Source organism: Megalobrama amblycephala, linkage group LG10 (genome assembly GCF_018812025.1).
Source record: "Megalobrama amblycephala isolate DHTTF-2021 linkage group LG10, ASM1881202v1, whole genome shotgun sequence".
Taxonomy (NCBI): Eukaryota; Metazoa; Chordata; class Actinopteri; order Cypriniformes; family Xenocyprididae; genus Megalobrama; species Megalobrama amblycephala.
In genome coordinates this window covers 31,401,523-31,428,897 of record NC_063053.1, presented here as the reverse complement: position 1 = coordinate 31,428,897, position 27,375 = coordinate 31,401,523, and the positions used below count along the sequence as shown (strand labels likewise).

The 27,375-nt window shown below is 38.0% G+C and overlaps 2 long non-coding RNA genes and 6 gene segments (V, D, J or C); 6 read left to right on the top strand and 2 right to left on the bottom strand.

Annotated features, from left to right (window-relative positions):
* Positions 1-6,018: 6,018 nt before the first annotated feature.
* LOC125277371 lies at positions 6,019-6,494 on the top strand. The segment is given in 2 exon segments: positions 6,019-6,067; positions 6,157-6,494. Coding segments are annotated over 2 exon segments (387 nt in total).
* A 2,126-nt stretch (positions 6,495-8,620) lies between these two features.
* Positions 8,621-9,276, top strand: LOC125276376. The segment is given in 2 exon segments: positions 8,621-8,830; positions 8,939-9,276. Coding segments are annotated over 2 exon segments (435 nt in total).
* Positions 9,277-12,433: 3,157 nt separating this feature from the next.
* On the top strand, positions 12,434-13,411 carry LOC125277373. The segment is given in 2 exon segments: positions 12,434-12,651; positions 12,741-13,411. Coding segments are annotated over 2 exon segments (384 nt in total).
* A 357-nt stretch (positions 13,412-13,768) lies between these two features.
* LOC125277393 lies at positions 13,769-15,625 on the bottom strand. Its single transcript, XR_007186886.1, has 2 exons — positions 15,194-15,625; positions 13,769-14,223 (listed from the first exon to the last, which is right to left on the bottom strand). It is a non-coding gene; the product is annotated as an uncharacterized LOC125277393 (long non-coding RNA).
* A 1,705-nt stretch (positions 15,626-17,330) lies between these two features.
* On the top strand, positions 17,331-17,974 carry LOC125277383. The segment is given in 2 exon segments: positions 17,331-17,527; positions 17,610-17,974. Coding segments are annotated over 2 exon segments (372 nt in total).
* Positions 17,975-19,080: 1,106 nt separating this feature from the next.
* Positions 19,081-19,586, top strand: LOC125277367. The segment is given in 2 exon segments: positions 19,081-19,144; positions 19,234-19,586. Coding segments are annotated over 2 exon segments (387 nt in total).
* Positions 19,587-22,718: 3,132 nt separating this feature from the next.
* LOC125277355 lies at positions 22,719-23,546 on the top strand. The segment is given in 2 exon segments: positions 22,719-22,858; positions 22,967-23,546. Coding segments are annotated over 2 exon segments (435 nt in total).
* Positions 23,547-23,968: 422 nt separating this feature from the next.
* On the bottom strand, positions 23,969-25,897 carry LOC125277395. Its single transcript, XR_007186888.1, has 2 exons — positions 25,383-25,897; positions 23,969-24,423 (listed from the first exon to the last, which is right to left on the bottom strand). It is a non-coding gene; the product is annotated as an uncharacterized LOC125277395 (long non-coding RNA).
* Between the last annotated feature and the right edge of the window lie 1,478 nt (positions 25,898-27,375).

The following is a 27,375-nucleotide window of genomic DNA, read 5'->3' as shown; positions in this document are numbered from 1 at the left end:
GAAAAGAGAAACACAAGAACTACGACTGACTTCAGCCACAGCCTTAGATGAAATCAACTGAAGATAAAAGACATTAAATCTCTGAAGATCTGATTAAACATCTCCACAAACACCATTACCAACTTCACTTATTACTAACCAGGGGTGAGTTTCCCGAAAGCATCGTTGGTAAACCATGGTCGTAAGTCCCATTGAACTCTATTGGTAACGACGGAACTTGCGACCATAGTTCGCTTTGGGAAACGCACCCCAGACTGACTTTATCTCTGTCACACGTCTACAGAGGATCTTATTGAGAATTAATTAGAGATGTTGGTGATTTATTGAAAATGTTTAGTCAGTTGTAGTTCTTGTGTTTCTCTTTTCTTCAGTGATTCCGCTTGTTAACAGCAGGTGTTCATCATTAAAGCTTAATCATCCCTTAATTAAGGCCCCGGTATACAAACGAAATTGAAGAACGAACTGATGTGACATCATTTCGAACAAAATCAGGCCAAAACGAAGTTCGTTTAGTGTTCTTTTTGGAAGTTTGAAACGGAAAAGTTCGCTCCAGCTGCAAAACACCTTCGTACTACTATTGGTTGGTGACGATAACATAACAGGAGGTGTGCGCCGAGGCTCCGCCTTCACTCGCGTGGGACGCGTCTTTGACTCATTTTGTGTGTTAGAGTTCGTCGAGGTAAGATCTCTGCGGGTGAAAATATGAACACACTGGCTAGCCGCTTTATAGTTCGAAATGAAGTTGTGCTTGTAAAAAAATGTTAAATAAAGTGCTATATGAAGACGTGACGTGACTGGAGTGCTACTTTGCAGAGTTCGTGCTAACATGCTAATGTTATTATGATCGGACACTTTTCTTATGCTTTCTATAATAAATGCTTGCTGTTTGCTCATTTTTGTTGTGTTTATTTTGTTACTGAGAAGAAAGTGCACGGCACATATTTACATATTCATCTAAACGTCGCTCTCAGCAGTGTGGGCGGCGTCACATGTTCACATATCGCTGGTCACGCATTTCAAACTTCGTTTTACTCCTAAACGAAGAACAAAAACAAACTTCGTTTGAAGTATATCGGGGCCTTTAATCACTTAATTATATCATTAACTGTCAGGGTTGGAGTTAAACACTGCAGGAATGTGGATCTCGAGGTCTGGATTTGAGGGAAGGGGATATATAGTGTTAAACCGTTTAAAGCGGAACTCAGTAAGATTTGCGAAGCTCCCCCTACAGGTTCCTTCAGTGAATCACACTGTCGTAAATACTCCAAGCGCAGCTCTGGACTACAACGACTACAACGCTCACCAACGCAGTAGTTTTGCAAAAACAGTACAAGAAATCTCGATGGAGGTGGGTAATTTTCGAAATTGTCTTATAAAGTGAGGTCGCTATGTGTATATTGAATTACCGTAAAGCATTTTGTCACTCTCGCGTGAACGTGAACATGAGGCGAGATTGTTTTGGGTCGGCGCAGCTCAACTTGCAAGTGCTGTTTTCTGGCGTAGACGTGCCAGAGGGGGTTAGTGCATGCCTCAAACACACAAGTCATTTAACCATCGTAAGGACTTAGAAAACTATTTATGAAGGTAAAAAAGTCAAGGTCTAATTAGGCATACTAGAAACTTCCTGGCAGAAGTGTTGAGGCAAGTTAGAACTAAACTATGCAGGACAGTGGCCCTCCAGGACCAAGTTTGGAGACCACCGCTTTTGCTTAGATGATGATAAGTTTCATCTACATTTCATTTTCACAGTGTTTTTTCACATGTGGTTTGAATTGTTCTAAATTTTATGCTACATTTTTAAAGTTCACACTTATTGGTATATCATGATTACATGATACATATTTGATGTGATTGACAGGATGAGATGAACGAGCTCCTCCTGAACCTTCATTTAGAGCCTCATTTAAATACAGAATGAGTTCATTTGCATATTGATCAGATGCTTCAGTGCTCTGAGAGTGTTTATAGTGCTGTGAGTTTAACACTTCATCACTGACACACACAACAATCTTCATCAACATGACCTTCATCATCATCTGGACGCTCTTATACTGCTTTATACTACAAGGTGAACACTATAAATTTAAAATAAATCATTTAAGCTGTATAGCCTAATTTAATACATCTTAAAAATGTCAAATAATTTATTTTTTGGACTCATAAATTGTTTGTTTTTCAGACTGTAGAGCTCAGATCACAGTGACTCAGACTCCTGCAGTGAAAACTGTCACACCAAGAGAAAATGTTGAGATGAGCTGTAAACTCAGTAGTAGTGCTGATACCTGCAGCTCAGCATACTGTGTGTCCTGGTACTTACAGAAACCTGGAGAAGCTCCTAAACTCCTGGTTTATTATACAAACAGCCTCCAGTCAGGAACTCCATCTAGATTCAGTGGCAGTGGATCTAACAGTGATTTCACTCTGACCATCAGTGGAGTCCAGACTGAAGATGCTGGACATTATTACTGTCTGAGTTATCACTACATCAACAGTAAAGATGTGTTCACACAGTGATAAAGAGTCGTACAAAAACCTCCGTCAGTCAGAGTCACAGTGACTGAACTGATACTGCAGCTGCTCACACACTTTCACACACTTTCACACACTCACACACACTCAACAGCAGAAGGTTTTCAAACACACAGATCTAAAATCTACAAATGTTTCTTTCTCATAAACTTTCATCAAGTCAAGTCAGCAGACCAAACACATCTGAAACCAGACAAAATGGACCTGATGGACTCATAGATTTCTGGTTTATACTTCATAGTATTCAGTAGGTTCTCCTCATATTTTGGTCAATGAATTTCCATGACTTTTCCAGTCATCTGTCATCATAAAAATCATATTTTCACTCATTCATTCACATAAAGCAAATTCTAACCAATAAAATATTTAGAGCTTTGGCTTTGTTTTACATTTTACAAACTTTATCTTCTCTGTTCCTGATGGATAGTTTTTGCTGCCCCCTGTTGGTCATTGGTCTCATGTGCACCACATATTCACAACACATGCTCAAACAAGAATGAAGACATTTTTTCAAAATTATGCAGTAGAAATGAAAATCATACGGTTTTAAACATGCATATGAGGGAGAGTAACATATTTTTAGGTTAAAGCTGCAGTCCGTAACTTTTTGGGTTAAAATGATCCAAAATCAATTTATTAGCAAGTACATAACCAGCCAGTGTTCAAAACTATCTCATTATCTGAGCTTGATTCACAACGGTAAGCTTGTAATAATGTTTTATAATAAGAGTGACCTGGTTGTCAGCAAAGCATTTTTAAAATTGAACATTGGTCTGGGGAGTTTGCTATGTGTTTCCTACTGCACAAGAGGTGTGATCAACGAGCATTAGTCACGCAATTGGATAGTCTTTCAACCAATCAGATCAACGATCCGGGTGACGTACTTTTGCAGAGCGATGCGAAAACTCCAGACAGGTTTAGTTTGTATTGGTTTGTAGCATTGATCAGCGGTTTGCAGAAGCAGCAATGGCATCGAGCGACTTTTGCAGGTTGTGCAAAAAAACATGAAAGTGAGTGGCATTTACACCCAGTCGAGCGATTTGTTTGCTAAACTAAAGAAGTCATTTAGCATCGATGAGAGTTTAAAAGGAATTGGATTGACGGTCGTGCGAGAGACGTCATCGTGTTAAACCCGCCCAGAGCCACAGAAAGAGCTCTGTACCCACCAATAGCGAGCAAGGTGAATAAGCCAGTCTGTGATTGGTTCCCGCAAAAGTGTAACAGATGCAGCAGAAATGAATGTACGGGTTTCCAGACTGAGTTGCCGGGCGAAATCAAATCACTGGCAGATCAGGCTGGGTTTACCCAGTCTAGTGACCTGGTGGATTTCCGTTGGAAATTTGAGCATGCAGCAGTTCGTCTGTGCGTCATTACGTCACGTCCGTAAACAGAAAGGAGGAGTCCAGGCTAGTTGGTTTTATCATGTGAGGATGCTGCTGGTAGCAGATCATTTATAGCCTGTTCTCACAGCAGCTGAAATAATTAAACTTATCATTTTGATGGCGGATTGTAATCCAGAAAGATCCAAATGACAGTCATCAGTGACAACTGGAGATTCACCTGTAGTCAAAAAGCAAAAGACTTTGGACTGTGGAGTGGCTACAGAAATTGAAATCATATTCAGTCAATGCTGATGTTATTAACATTAACAATTTGAGAACAAAGTATAACAGTAATAATAATTTGCACGGTTTGGCGCGATCCGAGCTAAGCGATTGTTAGATTTAATAACCATTGGCAGTGTGATTTATTGTAGGCCTAATGCTTTTTTCCTCAGTTGTTCAGAACAAAAGTGGCAGAAATGTTACTTGTTCAGATGATATTTTCCAGTGAAAATTCTTATATTGGTCATACTTTCAAGACGTAGAATCTGTGATCCTGAAGTACAGTATCCACACCGGTGTAGTGATTGACAGCAAGCATTAGATTCATCCACTGAGGAGCTGTGCCGATGCACATCGCACGTAACAATAACTATTCCACATTTGACTGCAATCGCAGGCTTCAAACAGAAGATGGCGACAGCGAGGAAAAATGGCAGACTGCAGCTTTAAATATTCCCTCAAGACTCTGAGAAGAACCTGTTCTCTGTTTGAAATCGCCCTATATTGCCTACATTACTCCACCCAAATGTGCCACACAAGTCCTGAAAGCGTCTCGATCGCCCCCAGGTGGCTGGATGCAGTATAGATCATAAACCCCGCCCTCTCCATGTAATCAAATGAGATGTGAGACAAACTAAACAATAAAATTACACTTCAAATACATTTTTTCCAAAGATGGTTTCTGTCATTTTATATAGACATAATGGGTTGTTCTGCAGTAAAGGAGGAAAAAACAGGACAAACAAAAACAGTGAAAATACTGCAGAGCTCAAAACAGAAGCAGCCATCTTGATGTACCAACTCTCTGCAGGATCACTTCTGCATTTTGTCTCAGTAACATCTGGCACAGCACTGCAAACCGTTTTCACTAGTGGTTAATTGTGGATACATCACAGAAGAATATGATATTTTACACTTGCTGTTTAAAGGGTTCATGACATGAGAAATTATTCTTGGTCTTTTGGCATATAAGAGGTCTTTGTATCATTATTACATCCTGCAAGTTCCATAATCAAAACGTCCTCGTCGTCAATAAAAAAATCATTTCTATAATCAAGCTGTAAAAAAGCTTTGTTTGTAACAGAGGTGGCGTGTGACGTCACATGGGCACAATCATTTGCATACGACTTTTACATTATCGCAACATTGGCCCCGCCCACTGGTGTTCAGTCGATCAGCAGCGAGTGGATCTAAAGTAGGCCGAGATGTTTATGATAAGATTGTGATAATAACAAGATTGAGATGTCACACAGATGTTGTGCTGTTCCTGTCTGTGGAAAAACATCATCTTTCATCAAGTTTCCAAAGGATCCTGATGTCAGAGAAAAATGAATTCAGTTTATTTTAACGAACGTCCTACAGTCACATTAGCACATTAAATATTTTTATTTAATTATTAGTGATTGATGGTAAAAATCAGCCTAAGAAGGACCAAACCAGTTCCTCAACACCAAAACAAAGAGACTTCCATGTGGGATCAAAGAAATCTCATGGAAAATACTGATAAACTAAGAGGCGTTAAGTGTGTTGACGTCCACACAAGAGAAAATACATCATTCACCTCTCTGTGTTTAAAGTCACTGAGAAATCAAAATGGACAATTATTGTTTTTTATGGAATGTTGCAGTATTTATTATACATGATTTATCAATGCACATCATTAATTTTTAATATTCAGCTAAGTTTTTAAATTTCACACTTATATTTGATGTTGTGATTGACAGGATGAGATGAACGAGCTCCTCCTGAACCTTCATTTAGAGCCTCATTTAAATACAGAATGAGTTCATTTGCATATTGATCAGATGCTTCAGTGCTCTGAGAGTGTTTATAGTGCTGTGAGTTTAACACTTCATCACTGACACACACAACAATCTTCATCAACATGACCTTCATCATCATCTTCATCTGGACTCTCACAGCGTTTGCTCAAGGTTTGTGGAGCACAAGTTTGATATCAATTCATTTCTTCAAGTATATTGTCAAAGTTTTGAGTTGATTTTCTTCTTGTTGTGTGTTTCAGAGTGTAGAGGACAGATCACCGTCACTCAGAGTCCCTCAATGACAGCAGCTCAACCAGGACAAACTGTGAACATCAACTGTAAAACCAGCACAGATGTGTACAGAAGGACTGATGGGAATCAGTGTTTAGCCTGGTACTTACAGAAACCTGGAGAAGCTCCTAAACTCCTGATTTATTATACAAACACCCTCCAGTCAGGAACTCCATCTAGATTCAGTGGCAGTGGATCTAACAGTGATTTCACTCTGACCATCAGTGGAGTCCAGACTGAAGATGCTGGACATTATTACTGTCAGAGTTACCACTGGATCAACAGTAAAGCAGTGTTCACACAGTGATAAAGAGTCGTACAAAAACCTCAGAGTCACAGTGACTGAACTGATACTGCAGCTGCTCACACACTTTCACACACTTTCACACACTTTCACACACACTCAACAGCAGAAACACAAATATGATCTTAATATCAGCTTTGTTGAGCTTCATCAGTATTTCTTCAGATAATTAGAAATTCTTTTGATGTTATCATGATTTTTAGATCATTTATGGTTTATTTATCCTCATTTCCACTCACTCAATATTTTAAAATCATTGATATTTTTGATCATGTACTTTTATTATTTTTTTCTTCCTAATCTTAGTTATACAGTAAAGATCTGAGGAACTGAAGCTGTCGATCACACAGCGAGAGTTTATCTGGACACTTCCCAAAACTCCTGTTATAATCAGTGATGCTCTTACACTACACAATCAATCTCTGACTGGATTTACATCGTGTTTGCATTGTTAGTTATGGTGAAAGCATTTCTGGAGTGCAGAAATTTAGTTGTAATGACGAGATCACTGCATTCACACCATCAACAGACTGTCTGTCATCTGCTCAGTTTCTCATCACTGCAACCTTCCCTGTGATGAACAGATCTAAATATAAGACAATAATCAACACTTTTCACCATTCGTTAATCTAATTAGAGGATGTACATGTGCATTAAAGCTGTCTGAAGACCAAGAGTTTGTCTTACATTGGCCATATAACCAGTTACGTCCAATTTGTCACTATATTAGGCAGCCTGTATGTATCCTTTGGCTCAACCAATGACTTTAGGCCAGAACTACAGTACCTGTTTGTCACTTTGGGCACAATTACACATAGTACTATAAAATAACTATTGTCAATATTGAGTTTAACAAACAAGGGCTCGTACAGCCACGGTTGATTTCATTTGCCGGAGCGGCTGAGAAGAGAGCGCTGTCATTATACAGTACAAGAGCGGCCTCTAGAGGCGAAATAAAAACTATCACTGATACCTCGTAGAGTTTGTTTTGACACGTGACGTGAGGCTTCACGCTGCACAGAGCGGGACACGTCAAAAACGGATTTAAAACATAGACAACAAAACGGTATGTTATACAGTGTACATTACAGTACATGTTTTCATATCATTATATAGTAATTAGTTTGTTGAGTAGATGCTGCATTAGTGGAGAACAGTATGTTTGCCGTCGAGGCTGAGAGGATGCTAACATTAGTAGTACCTCAAGCTGTTAAAACAATGTGACAAAAACAGCAACTGTTCAATGTCACGATAGTTACCATTCATTTGCATTAGTTTATATCCATTTGTTCGCTGTTATGCATTCATTATCCAGTAGTTGCATATTTAAACTGAATCCTCATCATGCAGCAACAGAAATATAAATCAGAAATGTATTCGATTTCAGTTCTTTTTTTATCGGCACTGTAACACATTTTGTGATTAGATAATCATCAAGTTTTCTAAAATAGAGGCAAATAATGTGTGAAAGTATACATATAATAGACCTATGCTATGTCTTTGTGTGTAAAGATGGTAATTTTTAAGCAGGACTGTTTGGATTTATATGAAATAGAAACACTTTACAATAAGAGTCCATTTGTAACATTAAATAAGGCTAATAAAAGTACTGTTCATTTTTAATTTCAACATTTACATTTTAACATTTTAAAGTTGTCTCTTACATTAGTTATAATGCACCATGAATTAACATGAATGATCAATGTATAATTAATATATTAGTATTTTTTATATTTAAAAATTACAATAAACATTAATTCAAAGAAACAAAATGTAAGAAAGAGTTAAAACTGAAGACAATCTTTCTGCTCAAACTGTGTATAGAACAATTTTAAATATTTTTTGCTCATTTTGTATTTTACATTTACTTGTACTTTTACTTTCAATACTTAAGTACGTTTCATATAAAAAAAAAATACTTTTCGTACTTGAGTAGAAAAAATATCACATACTTTAAAACTTTTACTCAAGTAACATTTCTAAACAGTGACTTTAACTTCTACCAAAGTAAGTAAGATATCTATACTTTTACTCAAGTATGGTTTTCGAGTACTTTATACACCACTGATGTTTCTTTATATCAAAGATGGACATGTGAAATGTTTTGTGAAATCTCAATGAAACCACATTAAACCATCTTAAACCTGTCACTGCTGAAGCGTTTGCATAGAGAGAGTGTTTTACATGAGCGACACACGCTTCAGTGCTCTGCATGTGTTTATAACTCTGTCAAACATCAAACATGATCAACAACTGTTTTTCACTAGAACTGAACCTACAACCAACAAAAATGACTTTCAGCACCATATTGATCTGGACGCTGGCAGTATTATGTCGAGGTTTGTGTCAGTAAAGATTACAGACATTATTTACTTGTTATTTTTATGTGTTGTGAAGATATATGGTTGTAAAAGTGTTTGTGATTTCTAATCTTTCTCTCTTGTCAGAATCTGTTGGTCAGGTGACAGTGACTCAAACTCCCTCAGAGCTGCTCTCTCAAACTGGACAATCAGTCACTGTGACCTGTAAAACTAGCAGAGATCCAGTCTCCTGGTGTGATGGCAAACACTGTCTTGCCTGGTACTTACAGAAACCTGGAGAAGCTCCTAAACTCTTGATTTATTATATAAACACCCTCCAGTCAGGAACTCCATCTAGATTCAGTGGCAGTGGATCTAACAGTGATTTCACTCTGACCATCAGTGGAGTCCAGACTGAAGATGCTGGACATTATTACTGTCAGAGTTACCACTACATCAACAGTAAATCTGTGATCACACAGTGATAAAGAGTCGTACAAAAACCTCCGTCAGTCAGAGTCACAGTGACTGAACTGATACTGCAGCTGTTGTGTCGTCAGTGCAGCACAAAAACAACCAAACGTGATAATATTGAGCACAATTATCAGAATCATCAAAAATCAATATATGAAAGTGAAGAGATTGTGATTTTTCATGTTCAGTGACAAGTTGAGAAATTATAATGATTTTAGGAAGAACTGAACAACCTTTCTATGAATGAGATACACCAATCCACCTTAATGTTCAACACAGGAGCTGTTTTCCATTCATGATCCACTATAGGGAAATAACAAGAAGAATATCAAAGTGCAGTAAACTTTAAAACTATTTGTGCTACAAACCAGTGTGTTTATAATGAAGTCAATACATTAAAATAATATGGTAAAAAATACCAGTTTGCCATATCAAGCAGCATAACAAGCTGGGCTGTGTTTCCTAAAACCATCGTAGGCCTAAATAGATCATCGTAGAGCCTTTGCCACCAATGATCTCTACGATCAACTTAATTCTTAGATGCTTTTGGGAAACACAGCCCTGTTTTATACAGCTAATTATAACTGGAAGCGAATGACACTGGAAGCCAGAAATAAAAACATAGAAAAAAATAGAAAATCACTTTCAGTGTCAGTGTCAGCAATATAATGAATCTATATTGCATTAAAATAATTATTTGATCACAACACATCACATAAACATCTTCACACAGAGATTGATGAAGAATAAAATCTAAAGATTTCCAAATATCTAAACAAGTGAGAAACAATTAATGACCACAAATATCAGTTTTCATCTGTACATGGACATTTTCATTTCTGAGTGATAGATTTCAACAAACAGAAACAAACAGATCATGCAGACGACAAGTTCAACATCTAAACTGCTGCACATTTACTGAATGTTCAGACTTGAACTGCTGGTCAACAGTCTGACAGCTTATAAAAGCTCAAAATGACTGTTTAATACTCTCAACATCACAAAACACCTGCAGTCCAGTGATTCTCAGATCGAGTTTTTGTGCGTTTGTGTTTTTCTCAGTATAATGTGTCGATGACGAGAGAAATAAACCGATGGAGGGTTTTTGCTCAGAGAGTCACTTTGCATCGGCTCATGCTTCAGCGCTCCGAGTGTTTATAGCGTTCAGACTCAAACACTTTATAACACACTGCTGTTTACCACGGTACAAACCCAACAAACACCATGAATCTCTTCAGCAGCTTCATCTGGATTCTGGCAGCTTTTATTCCAGGTAACAGATGTGAAAGCTCGTCATTTCTGAGTCTTTAATGTTCATTTCATCTGATTAAACATATTAATGTTGTTGTCGACAGCATCCAGAGGAATCACTGTGACTCAGCCTGAAGCTGTGACTGTTTCTGAAGGACAAAACGCCAAAATAGAGTGTAAAACTGATACTGGGATAACTAACTGGGGTTTAGCTTGGTATCAGCAGAAACATGGAGAAGCTCCTGAATTTTACATTTATGGGCTAAATAACGATGACAGTTTCAGTCAGTTCACAGTGACTGGAAGACCTGGAGGAACTGATTTCACTCTGACCATCAGTGGAGTCCAGACTAAACATGCTGGACATTATTACTGTCAGAGTCGACACTATATCAACAATAACTATGTGTTCACACAGTGATAAAGAGTCGTACAAAAACCTCCGTCAGTCACAGTGAAAATTTTCATTAGTATTAAATTAAATATAAAGTTTTTTCACATGGTAAATACTTAAACTATAACACTCTTTATCTTGTTAAATGAATCTAACACTATATCTGTGAGGTTCATGATCATGTTCTTGTTTCATCATGTATCTGCAGGTGTTTTCATGCTCCATTGAGTGAAGTTTATTTATAAAATATGAGCTAAAGCCCTGATCCAATGAAAGACCCGAAACAGAAAGGACACACTGACATAAAGCTACATTTGTGTTTTATTTATTTAATTTTAATATAACAGTGACTGAATGATAAAGCACTGAAAAATGACATTGCAAATGAGAAACGAGTTGCGGTGTTGATGAGTGTAATGGGTTCATCTACATAAGGACTGCTGTGAAGCTTAATTGCTCCAGATAAGCCCAATGTGAAGTCATATGAAGTCATTGCAACTGTTTTGAAAGAACATTTCTCTCAGAAACCGATCGTGATTGCAGAAAGATTTAGGTCTCATAACCGCAGTCAACAGGTCATCTCCACTGTGACATGCAGCAAATGGATCACGCCGATCGAGCCAGTTGTTAAAGGAATGGAGATGTGAGGATTTGTGGAGATTTGAAGGTAACAGTGAATCCGGGCCTTTGTGTTGAACGTTACCCAATTCCACGAATAGAGGATTTATTCACATCATTGGCAGAGGGACAACGCTTCACCAAACTGAACCTCTCCAGTGCAGACTTACAAGTGCCCTTGACAGAAACATTCACACAAATGCCTCACTATCTCCACGTCAAAGAGGCTCTTCTGTTACAATCGATTACCATTTGGTATTGCTTCAGCTCCTGCAATTTTTCAAAGGGCCATGGATCAGATTTTACAAGGCCTTCCCAATGTTCATTGCTATCTAGTGACATCTCAATGTAGACGCAGTCCTCAGTCGTCTGGATGAGTTTGGGCTGTGTGTCCAACACGAGAAATGTGAATTCTTTAAAGATTTGCTGCAGTATTTGGGCACATCATTCATGATCAGGGTCTTCATAAGACACCAGAAAAGGTCAGGACGATCGTGGATGCGTCTGCACCGAATAACGTCAGTCAACTTCGTTCATTTCTTGGACTATTACAGTCGATTTATCCCTAACCTTGCATCAGTGTTAGCAAGAAATTACACAAGAAAGTACTGAATTTCTACCAATATCTGAACAGGCGAAAGTTTAAAACGCTTACAGACCACCGTCTGCTGACAACAATCTTCAGTCCAACAAAAGCCTTTCCATCCATGGCTGCAGCTCGGACGCAGAGAAAGACAAATACATAATTCACCTGTTAAAGTCACCATGAAATCAAAATTGACAATTCTTGTTTTGTTTTTTTATGGAATGTTGCAGTATTTATTATAAAATGCTTATCAATGCACATCATTATTTTTTAATATTCAGCTAAGTTTTTAAAGTTCACACTTATATTTGATGTTGTGATTGACAGGATGAGATGAACGAGCTCCTCCTGAACCTTCATTTAGAGCCTCATTTAAATACAGAATGAGTTCATTTGCATATTGATCAGATGCTTCAGTGCTCTGAGAGTGTTTATAGTGCTGTGAGTTTAACACTTCATCACTGACACACACAACAATCTTCATCAACATGACCTTCATCATCATCTTCATCTGGACTCTCACAGCGTTTGCTCAAGGTTTGTGGAGCACAAGTTTGATATCAATTCATTTCTTCAAGTATATTGTCAAAGTTTTGAGTTGATTTTCTTCTTGTTGTGTGTTTCAGAGTGTAGAGGACAGATCACCGTCACTCAGAGTCCCTCAATGACAGCAGCTCAACCAGGACAAACACTTATAATACACTGTAAAACTAGCAGTGATGTGTACAAGGATAGTAATGGGGGTCGTTTAGCCTGGTACTTACAGAGACTCGGAGAAACTCCTAAACTCCTGATTTATTATGTAAACCGCCTCCAGTCAGGAACTCCATCTAGATTCAGTGGCAGTGGATCTAACAGTGATTTCACTCTGACCATCAGTGGAGTCCAGACTGAAGATGCAGGACATTATTACTGTCAGAGTTTCCACTATCCAAACAGTCAACGTGTGTTCACACAGTGATAAAGAGTCGCACAAAAACCTCCGTCAGTCAGAGTCACAGTGACTGAACTGATACTGCAGCTGCTCACACACTTTCACACACTTTCACACACTACTGACACACAGAGGACAAACACAGGAACTACACATGTGCTCAAAACTGACTTATGACTGAAATCAGCTCTATTAGACTGTGATCTGTCCTGTGACAGACGGGTTTGACTCAAATATGCTCAGAATCAGAGAAAACAGTGTGTGTAAATTAATATGAAATCAAACTAACAGTAATGGTGTCATATGTTGTTTTGTTTTTGTACATTAAACTACACTAAAGTCATGGTGTATCAGTAACATGCAGATGTTTTCAAGCAGCTCCTTCATCTAAAGCTGTTTCTAAATGTATTACTCATAACTCATTTCTCATGAGCAGAAGTGAAAGTGTTCCAGTTGAGAGCGTTGAACCAATCAAAGAGTGAAACTGTGAGTTTGAGGTGAAAATCACATTTGCATTGGCAGGTTTAGTGATTGTGATCCTCTCAGAATAGAGCAGCTCCGTCTCCAGTGACCATGTTCAAACCCCAAGAGCTTCATTTGACATTTCCTGCTAAATGCAGCTGTTCTCAACTATTACAATCCAATCAAAAGCAGCTGAAACTTTAGTGCAGGACTTTGAATGAACGACACACTGATCAATGATGCAGTCGGACACAAATGTAACGCGTTCAGAAGCTTTATTGAATGAACAGCAATGGCAGCACATTGAAAGACTGCTTCAGTATTGAGCTGTAAATCACGTGACTGCTGCGAATCCTGCCGGACGCTCAGATACGGCTCGTCTGGACCGGAGAAACATCAGCACTGGGAGCTCTTGAGGAACGAGGCCTCGTGATCAGCTCCGTCATGTCTTACTCTGCAGACGAAGCGATCCGCGCCTTCCCAGCGTGCTTTGCTGAGGCTCAGGACGCTGCTGCGGCTGTAGCGTCCGTCCCGCTCGCTCTCTGCGCTGGTCTGAACCCCCTCGGTGACCTCTGACCCGTCCAGCGTCCAGCTCACCGTCGCCCCCTGTGGAGAGTAAGAGCTGAGCAGGCAGAGCAGTGCGGCTGAGTCTCCAGAGATCTGCAGAGAAGAGGGCGGCAGCAGAGACACGGAGGGCTTCACTGCGGGACCAGCTGCACAAACACACACAAACAACACCAACGTCTTTAGATCATCAATTAGTCAGATGTCACACACAGTAATGGAGGAAAAATCACAATCATTTCATCTTTACAGAAATTCACATCACTGCTTTCTTTCATAAACCACATAGTAATGATCCTGCATTTAAATTTCAATATTTGCAGTTCAAATAAAATATTCACTGATACTAAATATATGAAGTATAAGATATATGAATAAATATAAATCAGTTCTCTGAAGCAGACATGATATACAGCAAATATTACAGTCATTTCATCTTTTCTGAATAAGGTTCAGTTTAATCTCAAACTCATTTTAAAAACATTGTCCACAAACTGATGATTTATATGTAGAAAACAAATTTAAATGATCATTTAATTAACTGTAATTTAAAAAAAAAATATTAAGACATTTATATTATAATTATCAGCAAATGTCAGTTAAAATTATATATATATTTTTTCAAATCTTTCTCTTTGTCTGATGATGACGTCTACAAAATTAGAATTATTTTGTTCGTATCATCAAACTTTTGTTTCATGCATTACAAAATTTCTGAATTATTAAATTTACCAAAAATTATGGACACAATTATGTATTTTAAGAAATAATTGAAAATTTCAGAAAATATTGCAATCAATATATTAAAAAACAAACAATGTTAGTTAATATAATATCTGAAATTACTTTTGTAAAAAGAAATAAATATATAAAAGCATCAAAATATACCTTGCAATGAAAAAAGATAAATATCATGAAATATCACTGAATATAAACATGTAATTGTGAAACAGCAGACAAATTTAAAGAAACAATGAAACAATTTACTATGAAATATTGTAGTTAATTTTTTTCAAACAATTTTATAATTTTTAAAAACTTTTTGCAAAATGCTTGTTTGAATAATCTAAAAACAAAACAATTATATATAAACATTTTTAGAGAATTTTAGAGACTTACTGATGGTCAGTTTAGTTCCTCCACCGAAAGTGTACCACAGTGCTTCATTCTAGTGAAAGCGTCGTACAAAAACCTCCGTCACACTCAAATGAACACAAACTCCAGCAGAGAAAGAGACGAACGACACTCACACACACTGATATGAGACTCAACAGCAGCTCTTCTCAACATTAAATAATGATTATTGGACTGAAGTGACTTTCACAGAAACAGCCTCATCATCTCTAAATGTCTCTTGATGCATGAAAACTATTAAATCTGAATAAATAATATAATCAGAAAGACTCTGTACTGATCATCACACATCTGAACTGTGAGTTTCTAAATGATCATGTATTTCTCAAAGCATTTTAATAAATATTTGAATAAAATATAGCTGCAAGCAGCAATTACTGGGCCAAGCACAAAAACGGCACAATAAGCCAGCCAACATGGCTGTGAGCATCAGACTAACTGAAAAAACAGTAGTGAGCAATTAAAGACCTATTAAGATCATTTTAGGCAAAAGAGCTGAAAAATGATAAAAAAAATGGGGATTTACTGGTTCATCACTTTCGACCAATAGGTGGCGTTGTGTACAAATTGTTGTGGTATGGTCAGAGTGAGGTGACAATGACACTTGCAAAGTTTGGTGTCAATATGTCAAAGCACTGAAGAGATACAGCTTCAAGAGTAATTTTTGCATCATGGCTCAAATTCATTGCTCCGTTATACGAAAACGGTTTCACGTATCGACTTGAAATCCATAACTTTTTGTCGGCATGGTCTGAAGATGATACGGTTCAATTTTGGTGAAAATCGAAGCAACGGTCTAGGAGGAGTTCGAAAAAGTAGGTTTTTAAAGAAAAACAATATGGCGGACAGGAAATTCAGTTGACTATGGCAAATTTGATATCTATGTTCTCAGCATGACCCAAGGAATCTACTGAGACCAGTTTCATTATAATCGGTTAAAATAGTCAAAAGTTATTAGCATTTTTGTAAATTTTGTTATAACTTCTGACCACAAGGTAGCGCAGTGCCGAAACTTCTCAGGCTCCTTCAGGGCATTGTCCTGATGACCCATACCGAGTTTCGTAACGATACGCTAATGCGTTCGTAAAATACAGCATTTTAGCACAAAATTCAAAATGGCCGAAGTGGGAAAATTGGATATTATTCGACTCGGCGTGATTCCCTGAATCCAACGAGACCAAATTTATGATTTTTGGACAAACCCATCAGAAGTTATAAGCAAAAATAGCCATTTTTCATATCTCCGCACCAGTAGGTGGCGCTGCGCCGAAACACTGCATGGTGCCTCAGGTCATGCTTGTGATGACATATACCAAGTTTGGTCTGAATATGATAAAGTGTTGCGGAGATACAGCCTTACTTCTATTTTCGGAAGCGCTACGTACAATTCGTTCGCGTGTTTTTCGAAAACGGTTTGAAGAATCGACTTGAATTCCATAACTTTTTTGTTGTCATGGTCTGAAGATGACCTGGTTCAATTTTCGTGAAAATCGGAGTAACGGCCTAGGAGGAGTTCGAAAAAGTAGGTTTTTCAGAAAATTCGAAATGGCGGAAAAATTTTCATGACGGAAAATGACGAATTTTGTTTCTAACCCTTATGGTTCAAAAGTTATTAACATAAACATAAGTGCAACTTTGGACAGGTGGTGGCGCTAGAGGGATTGAGTTAGAGACTCCAAATTTGCTATGGACATAGATCAGACTGTCCTCTAACTGTGTGCCAAATTTCATAACTTTCCCGCAAACGGTTCTATGGGCTGCCATAGACTTCAAGAGCGGAAGAAGAAGAAGAAGAAGAATAAAAAAAAAAAAGAACGCCAACGGATACAATAGGTGCCTACGCACCTTCGGTGCTTGGCCCCTAATAATAAAGTTTTGATGACCTGTGACCTCTGGAATGACCTTTGACCTCTCATGGAGTTCACAGTGAAATACTTGTTTCTTTTAGAGATTCAACTCTGTCATTTGATTCATCAGAAACCTGTAGTCTGAACCAGAGACTGAATGAAAAAGAAATGATTTATAAACGTGTTCAGAAGTGAAAACACTCGTCTGTTGGATCATGAGAATAAAACACATTTAAAGCCTCAAAACTGATCAGTTTCATCTGCATGTGCTCATTTTCACGTGTGTTTTACTCCAGCAGGGTTTTTGCTCAGAGAGTCACTTTGCATCGGCTCATGCTTCAGCGCTCCGAGTGTTTATAGCGTTCAGACTCAAACACTTTATAACACACTGCTGTTTACCACGGTACAAACCCAACAAACACCATGAATCTCTTCAGCAGCTTCATCTGGATTCTGGCAGCTTTTATTCCAGGTAACAGACGTGAAAGCTCGTCATTTCTGAGTCTTTAATGTTCATTTCATCTGATTAAACACATTAATGTTGTTGTCGACAGCATCCAGAGGAATCACTGTGACTCAGCCTGAAGCTGTGACTGTTTCTGAAGGACAAAACGCCAAAATAGAGTGTAAAACTGATCCTGGGATATATAGCTGGGGTTTAGGTTGGTATCAGCAGAAACATGGAGAAGCTCCTAAACTCATTATTTATGGGGTAAATAGTCGTTATGATGAGAGTTTAAGCCGATTCAGTGGGAATGGAGAAGAAGGTGGGACTGATTTCACTCTGACCATCAGTGGAGTCCAGACTGAAGATGCTGGACATTATTACTGTCAGAGTTTCCACTATCCAAACAGTAAATATGTGTTCACACAGTGATAAAGAGTCGTACAAAAACCTCCGTCAGTCAGAGTCACAGTGACTGAACTGATACTGCAGCTGCTCACACACTTTCACACACTTTCACACACTCAACATATTATAATAAATATCAGTTTTGTTGAGCTTCATCAGTATTTGACATTTTTAATCACAATTCATTTTAAGTCATTTTTGTCTCCTTTTATTTTCAGTCCTTCAAATTTAGTCACTTTTGATCTTCACTTCAGTGGACATTTTTCCATCCTTCATATATCTTTTTTTTTTCTTGCATTTATGATTTATCCTCATTCTTCTTTCTAAACTGAATCATCATCAGCATCATAAACATGTTCTGTTTGATCAGTTTAATAAGTCTTTAATTTATTAAGTTCATTCCTCATAGTACAGATATGCAACTTTATACAGCACTTTGGTCAACTAAGGTTGTTTTAATTGTGCTTTATAAATAAATTGAACATTGAACATTCATAATGCAGATATTAACAGCATCATATATATAAACACATTCATCAACTTCAGAGCAGATGATAATGAAAATAATTTATATAAATGTCTATAAATGGATTAACAATGATATAAAAAATAATTTTAAAACTAAAGACCAGATTACCCAACAGCTGTTGTCCACCATCAAAAACATCTGCATGTCACCATATATTTTTACATTTATTTTATAAATATTTATAAAAGTGAAGATGTTTCTATCATGTGATTCACAATCAAACTGATTGATTCAGTGATTGACAGAGACTCGTGTGTGATGATCCTCATGTCTGTTCAGAAACTGCAGGAACACACATGGATTTGGAGTTAATTTGGGGATTAACAGTGACGTTTCAATCCAACTAAAATATTCTCAGAGTCTCACAGCAGATATTCAGATTAATATACTGAAGTTGGTCTTGTAGATTTATTCAGAAGTGAATGGTGCCATTTTTAACAGTTTGTCTATTAGAAGATTGAATGATATGAAAAAGACTGATTTTTACTAGATGTTCACTTCAGTAATGTTATTTTGTGTCTGTTAATGAGTGACTGTCTTCAGGTAAATGATCTGGAGTGTGTTTGCATATTGATCAGATGCTTCAGTGCTCTGAGAGTGTTTATAGTGCTGTGAGTTTAACACTTCATCACTGACACACACAACAATCTTCATCAACATGACCTTCATCATCATCTTCATCTGGACTCTCACAGCGTTTGCTCAAGGTTTGTGGAGCACAAGTTTGATATCAATTCATTTCTTCAAGTATATTGTCAAAGTTTTGAGTTGATTTTCTTCTTGTTGTGTGTTTCAGAGTGTAGAGGACAGATCACCGTCACTCAGAGTCCCTCAATGACAGCAGCTCAACCAGGACAAACTGTGAACATCAACTGTAAAACCAGCAGTAATGTGTATTATCATAGTTCTTTTGGACATTATTTAGCCTGGTACTTACAGAAACCTGGAGAAGCTCCTAAACTCCTGATTTATTTAGCAAGCACCCTCCAGTCAGGAACTCCATCTAGATTCAGTGGCAGTGGATCTAACAGTGATTTCACTCTGACCATCAGTGGAGTCCAGACTGAAGATGCTGGACATTATTACTGTCAGAGTTACCATGAAGTCAACAGTAAAGATGTGTTCACACAGTGATAAAGAGTCGTACAAAAACCTCCGTCAGTCAGAGTCACAGTGACTGAACTGATACTGCAGCTGCTCAAAGGAGGATCTGAAACAACATCGTCACACAAACATCTGAAATAAAATCATCAAAATTAATCTTCCACTCTTAATAATTATAGAGGTCAGAAAGAGATTTTGTGCTCTTATAGATCAGTCACACGTTTGAGATCTGACTGATTTCAGTTGCTGCATTTTATTAATAATAGATGTTAATTTTCATAATTCTCCATGGTTATTTGATTTGAGTATCTCATCCTAACATGTCATTTGTACACTATAAACTGTATTCATACTATATACTGCAGACAGTAAGAGTTTTATATCAGCTGCTGTTTTAATTGTAGTCCTGATCAACAGTTCAGTTCAGACACGCCTCTCCCTCCTCTGCACCAATCACAGCCTCTGATCAGAAAGAGCAAGATAAGAATATTAATTTGTGCTTTTAACTGAATTTTTATTGAAAACTTGTTTACTAAACTATGAGAAGATACAAACTGGTATCTGATGATACATGAGCTGATAAACCTCAGTGTAACTGATGAATATGAACAAACCTCTGATCCAATGGAGAGAAACTGGAACAGGAGAAACTTCTTCAGCTGGTACTTACAGAAACCTGGAGAAGCTCCTGAACTCCTGATTTTTTCCACAAACTGCCTCAACAGTGTCATTCACTGAAGTCAAACAGTGAATCTGAGCGAGTTAAACTCATATTTCATCATCAGGTGGAGTGATTGTGTTTCTCTCAGAATAGAGCAGATGTTCATCGTCCTCAGAGGAGTTTGATGATCCTGTGACTCCAGAAACACTCAAAATAACTATTGAGCAGAAAAACATGTAGAAAAGGGTTTTTCAAACTCAAATCAAAGCAAACTTTATAAATCACCTTAAAACAACCGAAGTTGACCAAAGTGCTGTACAGTAAAATATATAAAACAGAAAATACTCAACTCATACAAGACATAAAAACAAAAACAAATTAAGAAACAAATGTCAAAATCAGTCAAAGGCCAAAGAGAAAAGGTGGGTCTTAAGAAGTGACTTAAAAGAAGACAATGAAGAGGCCCGTCTAACGGGCAGAGGCAGATCATTCCACAGTTTAGGAGCTGCTACAGCAAAGGCACGGTCCCCTCTGAGCATCCGTTTGTTTTGGGCACATTCAGGAGCAGCTGATCAGCTGACCTGAGAGAACGGGTGGGTCTATAAGAGTGTAGCAGCTCAGAAACGTAGGGTGGAGCAAGACCATTTAGAGATTTAAAAACAAATAAGAGAATTTGAAAATGGATCCTAAAATGTATGGGCAGCCAGTGAAGTGAAAAATAGGGGAAATGTGCTCGTATTTGCGCGTTCCCGTTAACAGACGTGCTGCAGCGTTTTGAACCATCTGCAGACGAGCAACAGAAGACCCACTAACCCCCACATACAGTGTGTTACAGTAATCCAGCCGAGTGGTAACAAAGGCGTGGATTACTGTCTCAAAGTGTTGCCTCGAAAGAAATGGCTTTACTTTGGCCAGCTGCCTCAATTGAAAAAAGCTTGATTTAACGACCGCCCTGATCTGACTGTCAAGCTTGAGGTCAGCGTCGATTTTAACCCCTAGGTTAGTGATTGTTTGCTTGTTGTACTGGGCCAAGGCCCCCAAATCAACAGAAAGGTCCCAACAGTGCCACCAAAAACCATCACCTCTGTCTTTTTTACATTAAAACTTAAAAAAGTAAGAGACATCCAGGCCTGTATATCAGCAAGACACTCGAGTAACGGTCCGACAGTGTCGTTCTTTTTAAGAGGCACATAAATCATCTGCGTAAAAGTGGAAAGACATGCCATGCTTCCTGATTACTGAACCTAGTGGGAGCAAATACAAAGAGAAGAGAAGTGGGCCTAAAACTGAGCCCTGTGGGACCCCACAAGAGAGAGGAGCAGAGGAGGACTCAGAGTCACCACAACTGACACAGAAAGCCCAACCATCCAGGTAGGACCTAAACCATTCAAGTGCTAATGCTTGATGCCCACCCACTGCTCCAAACGTGAGATCAGGATTTCATGGTCCAGCAGTTAAATCAAGAAGCACAAGAATAACAGAATCACCAGAGTCAGTAGCTAAAAATATATCATTAAACACTTTTAAAAGAGCAGATTCTGTGCTGTGCAAAGTTTTAAAACCGGACTGGAACATTATTATGGGTTTTCAAAAAGGCCATTAATTGACTGCAGACTATCTTTTCAAGGATTTTTGAAAGAAAAGGTAGTTTGGAGATAGGCCTAAAATTTGCAAGATCTACAGGATCCACACCAGGTTTTTTAATCAGAGGTTGCACTACTGCATGTTTAAAATTTTTAGGAGCCACACCTGAAGACAGACTGCTATTAACAACTGCAAGAACATATGGCCCTACAGTAGGAAAGACCTCTTTAAAAAAGCCGAGGAGGAACAGCATCATGTGGAGAACCTGAGGGCTTCAAATGATCAACAGTCTCCTGTAACACAGACAAGGTCACAGGCTCAAACCTGTCAAAAACAGCAGAACAGAGGACAGGGATTGAGGGGTCATAAGCAGAAGGTGAAATAAGAGCTCTAGTGGTAGTGACCTTATCAATAAAAAGTGCATCAATACAGACAGTTTGTGGAGCATTAAGAACAGAATCAATAGTCTTAAACAAAACACGAGGCTTGTTACAGTTTGACAGAATCATTCCAGATAAATACTGTCTTTTAGCATCTTTCATAATTGTCTGATAATGATGCCAGCAGTCCCTTAGCATTTGAAGTGATACATGCAGTCTGTCCTTTTTCCATTTGCGCTCAGCTCTACGGCACTCGCGTCTGACAGCACGAGCCGTGTCATTCAACCAAGGCTCAGAGTTTTTTGCATTTTGAAATGTAGAATCTATAAATGTTCAATAATATAGAAGCAATATCACACTTGTAATCGTGATGTTGGTCTGATATTGGGATTAAACAGCGCTCCTGTTCATCTGATGTTGCTTCATCAATAAAGGATTATATTAACATGTGAAATGTTTTGTGAAATCTCAATGAAACAGCATAAACCAACTTAAACCTGTCACTGCTGAAGCGTTTGCATAGAGAGAGTGTTTTACATGAGCGACACACGCTTCAGTGCTCTGCATGTGTTTATAACTCTGTCAAACATCAAACATGATCAACAACTGTTTTTCACTAGAACTGAACCTACAACCAACAAAAATGACTTTCAGCACCATATTGATCTGGACGCTGGCAGTATTATGTCGAGGTTTGTGTCAGTAAAGATTACAGACATTATTTACTTGTTATTTTTATGTGTTGTGAAGATATATGGTTGTGAAAGTGTTTGTGATTTCTAATCTTTCTCTCTTGTCAGAATCTGTTGGTCAGGTGACAGTGACTCAAACTCCCTCAGAGCTGCTCTCTCAAACTGGACAATCAGTCACTGTGACCTGTAAAACTAGCAGTGATCCAGACTGTCGCTGTAATGGCAAAAAGTGTCTTAGCTGGTACTTACAGAAACCTGGAGAAGCTCCTAAACTCCTGATTTATTTTACAAACCGCCTCCAGTCAGGAACTCCATCTAGATTCAGTGGCAGTGGATCTAACAGTGATTTCACTCTGACCATCAGTGGAGTCCAGACTGAAGATGCTGGACATTATTACTGTCAGAGTTATCACTACATCAACAGTAAAGATGTGTTCACACAGTGATAAAGAGTCGTACAAAAACCTCCGTCAGTCAGAGTCACAGTGACTGAACTGATACTGCAGCTGCTCACACACTTTCACACACTACTGACACACAGAGGACAAACACAGGAACTACACATGTGCTCAAAACTGACTTATGACTGAAATCAGCTCTATTAGACTGTGATCTGTCCTGTGACAGACGGGTTTGACTCAAATATGCTCAGAATCAGAGAAAACAGAGTGTGTAAATTATATGTAGATTCATATGTTGTTTTGTTTTTGTACATTAAACTACACTAAAGTCATGGTGTATCAGTAACATGCAGATGTTTTTCAAGCAGCTCCTTCATCTAAAGCTGTTTATAAATGTATTACTCATAACTCATTTCTCATGAGCAGAAGTGAAAGTGTTCCAGTTGAGAGCGTTGAACCAATCAAAGAGTGAAACTGTGAGTTTGAGGTGAAAATCACATTTGCATTGGCAGGTTTAGTGATTGTGATCCTCTCAGAATAGAGCAGCTCCGTCTCCAGTGACCATGTTCAAACCCCAAGAGCTTCATTTGACATTTCCTGCTAAATGCAGCTGTTCTCAACTATTACAATCAATCAAAAGCAGCTGAAACTTTAGTGCAGGACTTTGAATGAACGACACACTGATCAATGATGCAGTCGGACACAAATGTAACGCGTTCAGAAGCTTTATTGAATGAACAGCAATGGCAGCACATTGAAAGACTGCTTCAGTATTGAGCTGTAAATCACGTGACTGCTGCGAATCCTGCCGGACGCTCAGATACGGCTCGTCTGGACCGGAGAAACATCAGCACTGGGAGCTCTTGAGGAACGAGGCCTCGTGATCAGCTCCGTCATGTCTTACTCTGCAGACGAAGCGATCCGCGCCTTCCCAGCGTGCTTTGCTGAGGCTCAGGACGCTGCTGCGGCTGTAGCGTCCGTCCCGCTCGCTCTCTGCGCTGGTCTGAACCCCCTCGGTGACCTCTGACCCGTCCAGCGTCCAGCTCACCGTCGCCCCCTGTGGAGAGTAAGAGCTGAGCAGGCAGAGCAGTGCGGCTGAGTCTCCAGAGATCTGCAGAGAAGAGGGCGGCAGCAGAGACACGGAGGGCTTCACTGCGGGACCAGCTGCACAAACACACACAAACAACACCAACGTCTTTAGATCATCAATTAGTCAGATGTCACACACAGTAATGGAGGAAAAATCACAATCATTTCATCTTTACAGAAATCCCACATCACTGCTTTCTTTCATAAACCACATAGTAATGATCCTGCATTTAAATTTCAATATTCTCAGTTCAAATAAAATATTCACTGCTACTAAATATATGAAGTATAAGATATATGAATAAATATAAATCAGTTCTCTGAAGCAGACATGATATACAGCAAATATTACAGTCATTTCATCTTTTCTGAATAAGGTTCAGTTTAATCTCAAACTGATTTTAAAAACATTGTCCACAAACTGATGATTTATATGTAGAAAACAAATTTAAATGATCATTTCATTATTAACTTAAGACACTCACAATCATAATTATCAGCAAATGTAAGATAAAATTATGAATTTTTCAAATCTTTCTCTTTGTCTGATGATGACGTCTACAAAACTGAATTATTTTGTCCGTATCATCAAATTTTTGTTTCATGCATTACAACATTTCTGAATTATTAAATTTACCAAAAATTATGAACACAATTATGTATTTTAAGAAATAATTGAAAATTTCAGAAAATATTGCAATCAATATATTAAAATACAAACAATGTCAGTTAATATAATATCTGAAATTACTCTTGTAAAAAGAAAGAAATATATAAAAGCAACATAAAATATGCCATGCAATGAAAAAAGATAAATATCATGAAATATCACTGAATATAAACATGTAATTGTGAAATAGCAGACAAATTTAAAGAAACTATGAAACAATTAAATTTACTATGAAATATTGCAGTTAATTGTTTTTTTCAAACTATTTTATAATTTTTAAAACATTGTTGCAAAATGCTTGTCTGAATAATCTAAAAACAAAACAATTATATATAAACATTTTTAGAGAATTTTAGAGACTTACTGATGGTCAGTTTAGTTCCTCCACCGAAAGTCCACCACAGTGCTTCATTCTAGTGAAAGCGTCGTACAAAAACCTCCGTCACACTCAAATGAACACAAACTCCAGCAGAGAAAGAGACGAACGACACTCACACACACTGATATGAGACTCAACAGCAGCTCTTCTCAACATCAACATGATTGAGCTGAAAACACACACTAAATATTCATCTTTTAAGGAAAAAACTGCTTTATAATGAAATCTTTAGCCAGATTTAGATGGTCATTCTCTATTGGATGACCTTTGACCTGTTCTACAGTATCATGATGATATCAAATCTGCAGCACAGGTATTAAATGCTCTCAGCATCAAAGTCTGAATGAAACTGATCATTAAAACAGTGTTTAGAGGGAGAAGATCCACCCAAAATAACATGAAGTAAATCAGGAGTGTCTGTTTCTGAAAATGATCAACAGAAATTTATTAGCAAAGATACTAAATGACAAAACAGTGTTTCTGCTGTCTTCAGGTAAATGATCTGGAGTGTGTTTGCATATTGATCAGATGCTTCAGTGCTCTGAGAGTGTTTATAGTGCTGTGAGTTTAACACTTCATCACTGACACACACAACAATCTTCATCAACATGACCTTCATCATCATCTTCATCTGGACTCTCACAGCGTTAGCTCAAGGTTTGTGGAGCACAAGTTTGATATCAATTCATTTCTCAAGTATATTGTCAAAGTTTTGAGTTGATTTTCTTCTTGTTGTGTGTTTCAGAGTGTAGAGGACAGATCACCGTCACTCAGAGTCCCTCAATGACAGCAGCTCAACCAGGACAAACTGTGAACATCAACTGTAAAACCAGCAGAAATGTGTATTATTATAGTTCTAATGGACATTATTTAGCCTGGTACTTACAGAAACCTGGAGAAGCTCCTAAACTCCTGATTTATTTAGCAAACCGCCTCCAGTCAGGAACTCCATCTAGATTCAGTGGCAGTGGATCTAACAGTGATTTCACTCTGACCATCAGTGGAGTCCAGACTGAAGATGCTGGACATTATTACTGTCAGAGTTTCCATTGCAGAACAAGTGGTCTTTCTTGTGCAGGTGACTATGTGTTCACACAGTGATAAAGAGTCGTACAAAAACCTCCGTCAGTCAGAGTCACAGAGACTGAACTGATACTGCAGCTGCTCAAAGGAGGATCTGAAACAACATCGTCACACAAACATCTGAAATAAAATCATCTAAATTAATCTTTTTATAAATTATTGAGGTCAGAAATCTAAGTATTAGCTGAGAGAAACAGACAAAGTCCATCAGTGTCACTGTTAAATTTCCTCATATTCATACCATCTTTAGACTAAAAATGTTGTGGAAAATGTATATCTGCCTTGAGATTTTGTGCTCTTATAGATCAGTGACATGATTGAGATCTACATGTGAGTCGTCCACCATATTGGATCAGTCAGATCTGGTCCGTGAACACTGGAGAGCAAGTGAACTCCTGACTGCATCTGCAACCTCTGTAATAAAGTTTCATGAGAACTAGTTAAATAGTAAAATCACTGTGGGGCATCGATTATAAAACACAAAGTTCATTAGTTGCTTTTATTTGAGATATGGATCAACATGTGGATCAAGGTGTGGTTATTATAAAAAGAACAACAATACTGACATAAATCACAAGTATAAAACCATCAAACACTCATAAATAGTTGCAGAAAACAATCAAATCAACTTCCACTTGATGAACACACACAGTCCTCTATCAGAACACAGTCCAGACCTCAACTCTCATTCTAGTGATTTCCAGCATGTCCACGAGCTCCAAGAGGAAGATGTGTGGCAGATATTTAAGGAATAATCAGTATCGCCCTCTACTGCCTCATTCCCTTCATAACCTCATTCACATATGAATATTTATATATGCAATAGACATTAGCTGCTATTTTCACAGCATTTAGCTGATCATTAATGTGATTTTACATATTGAGTTATACAAAA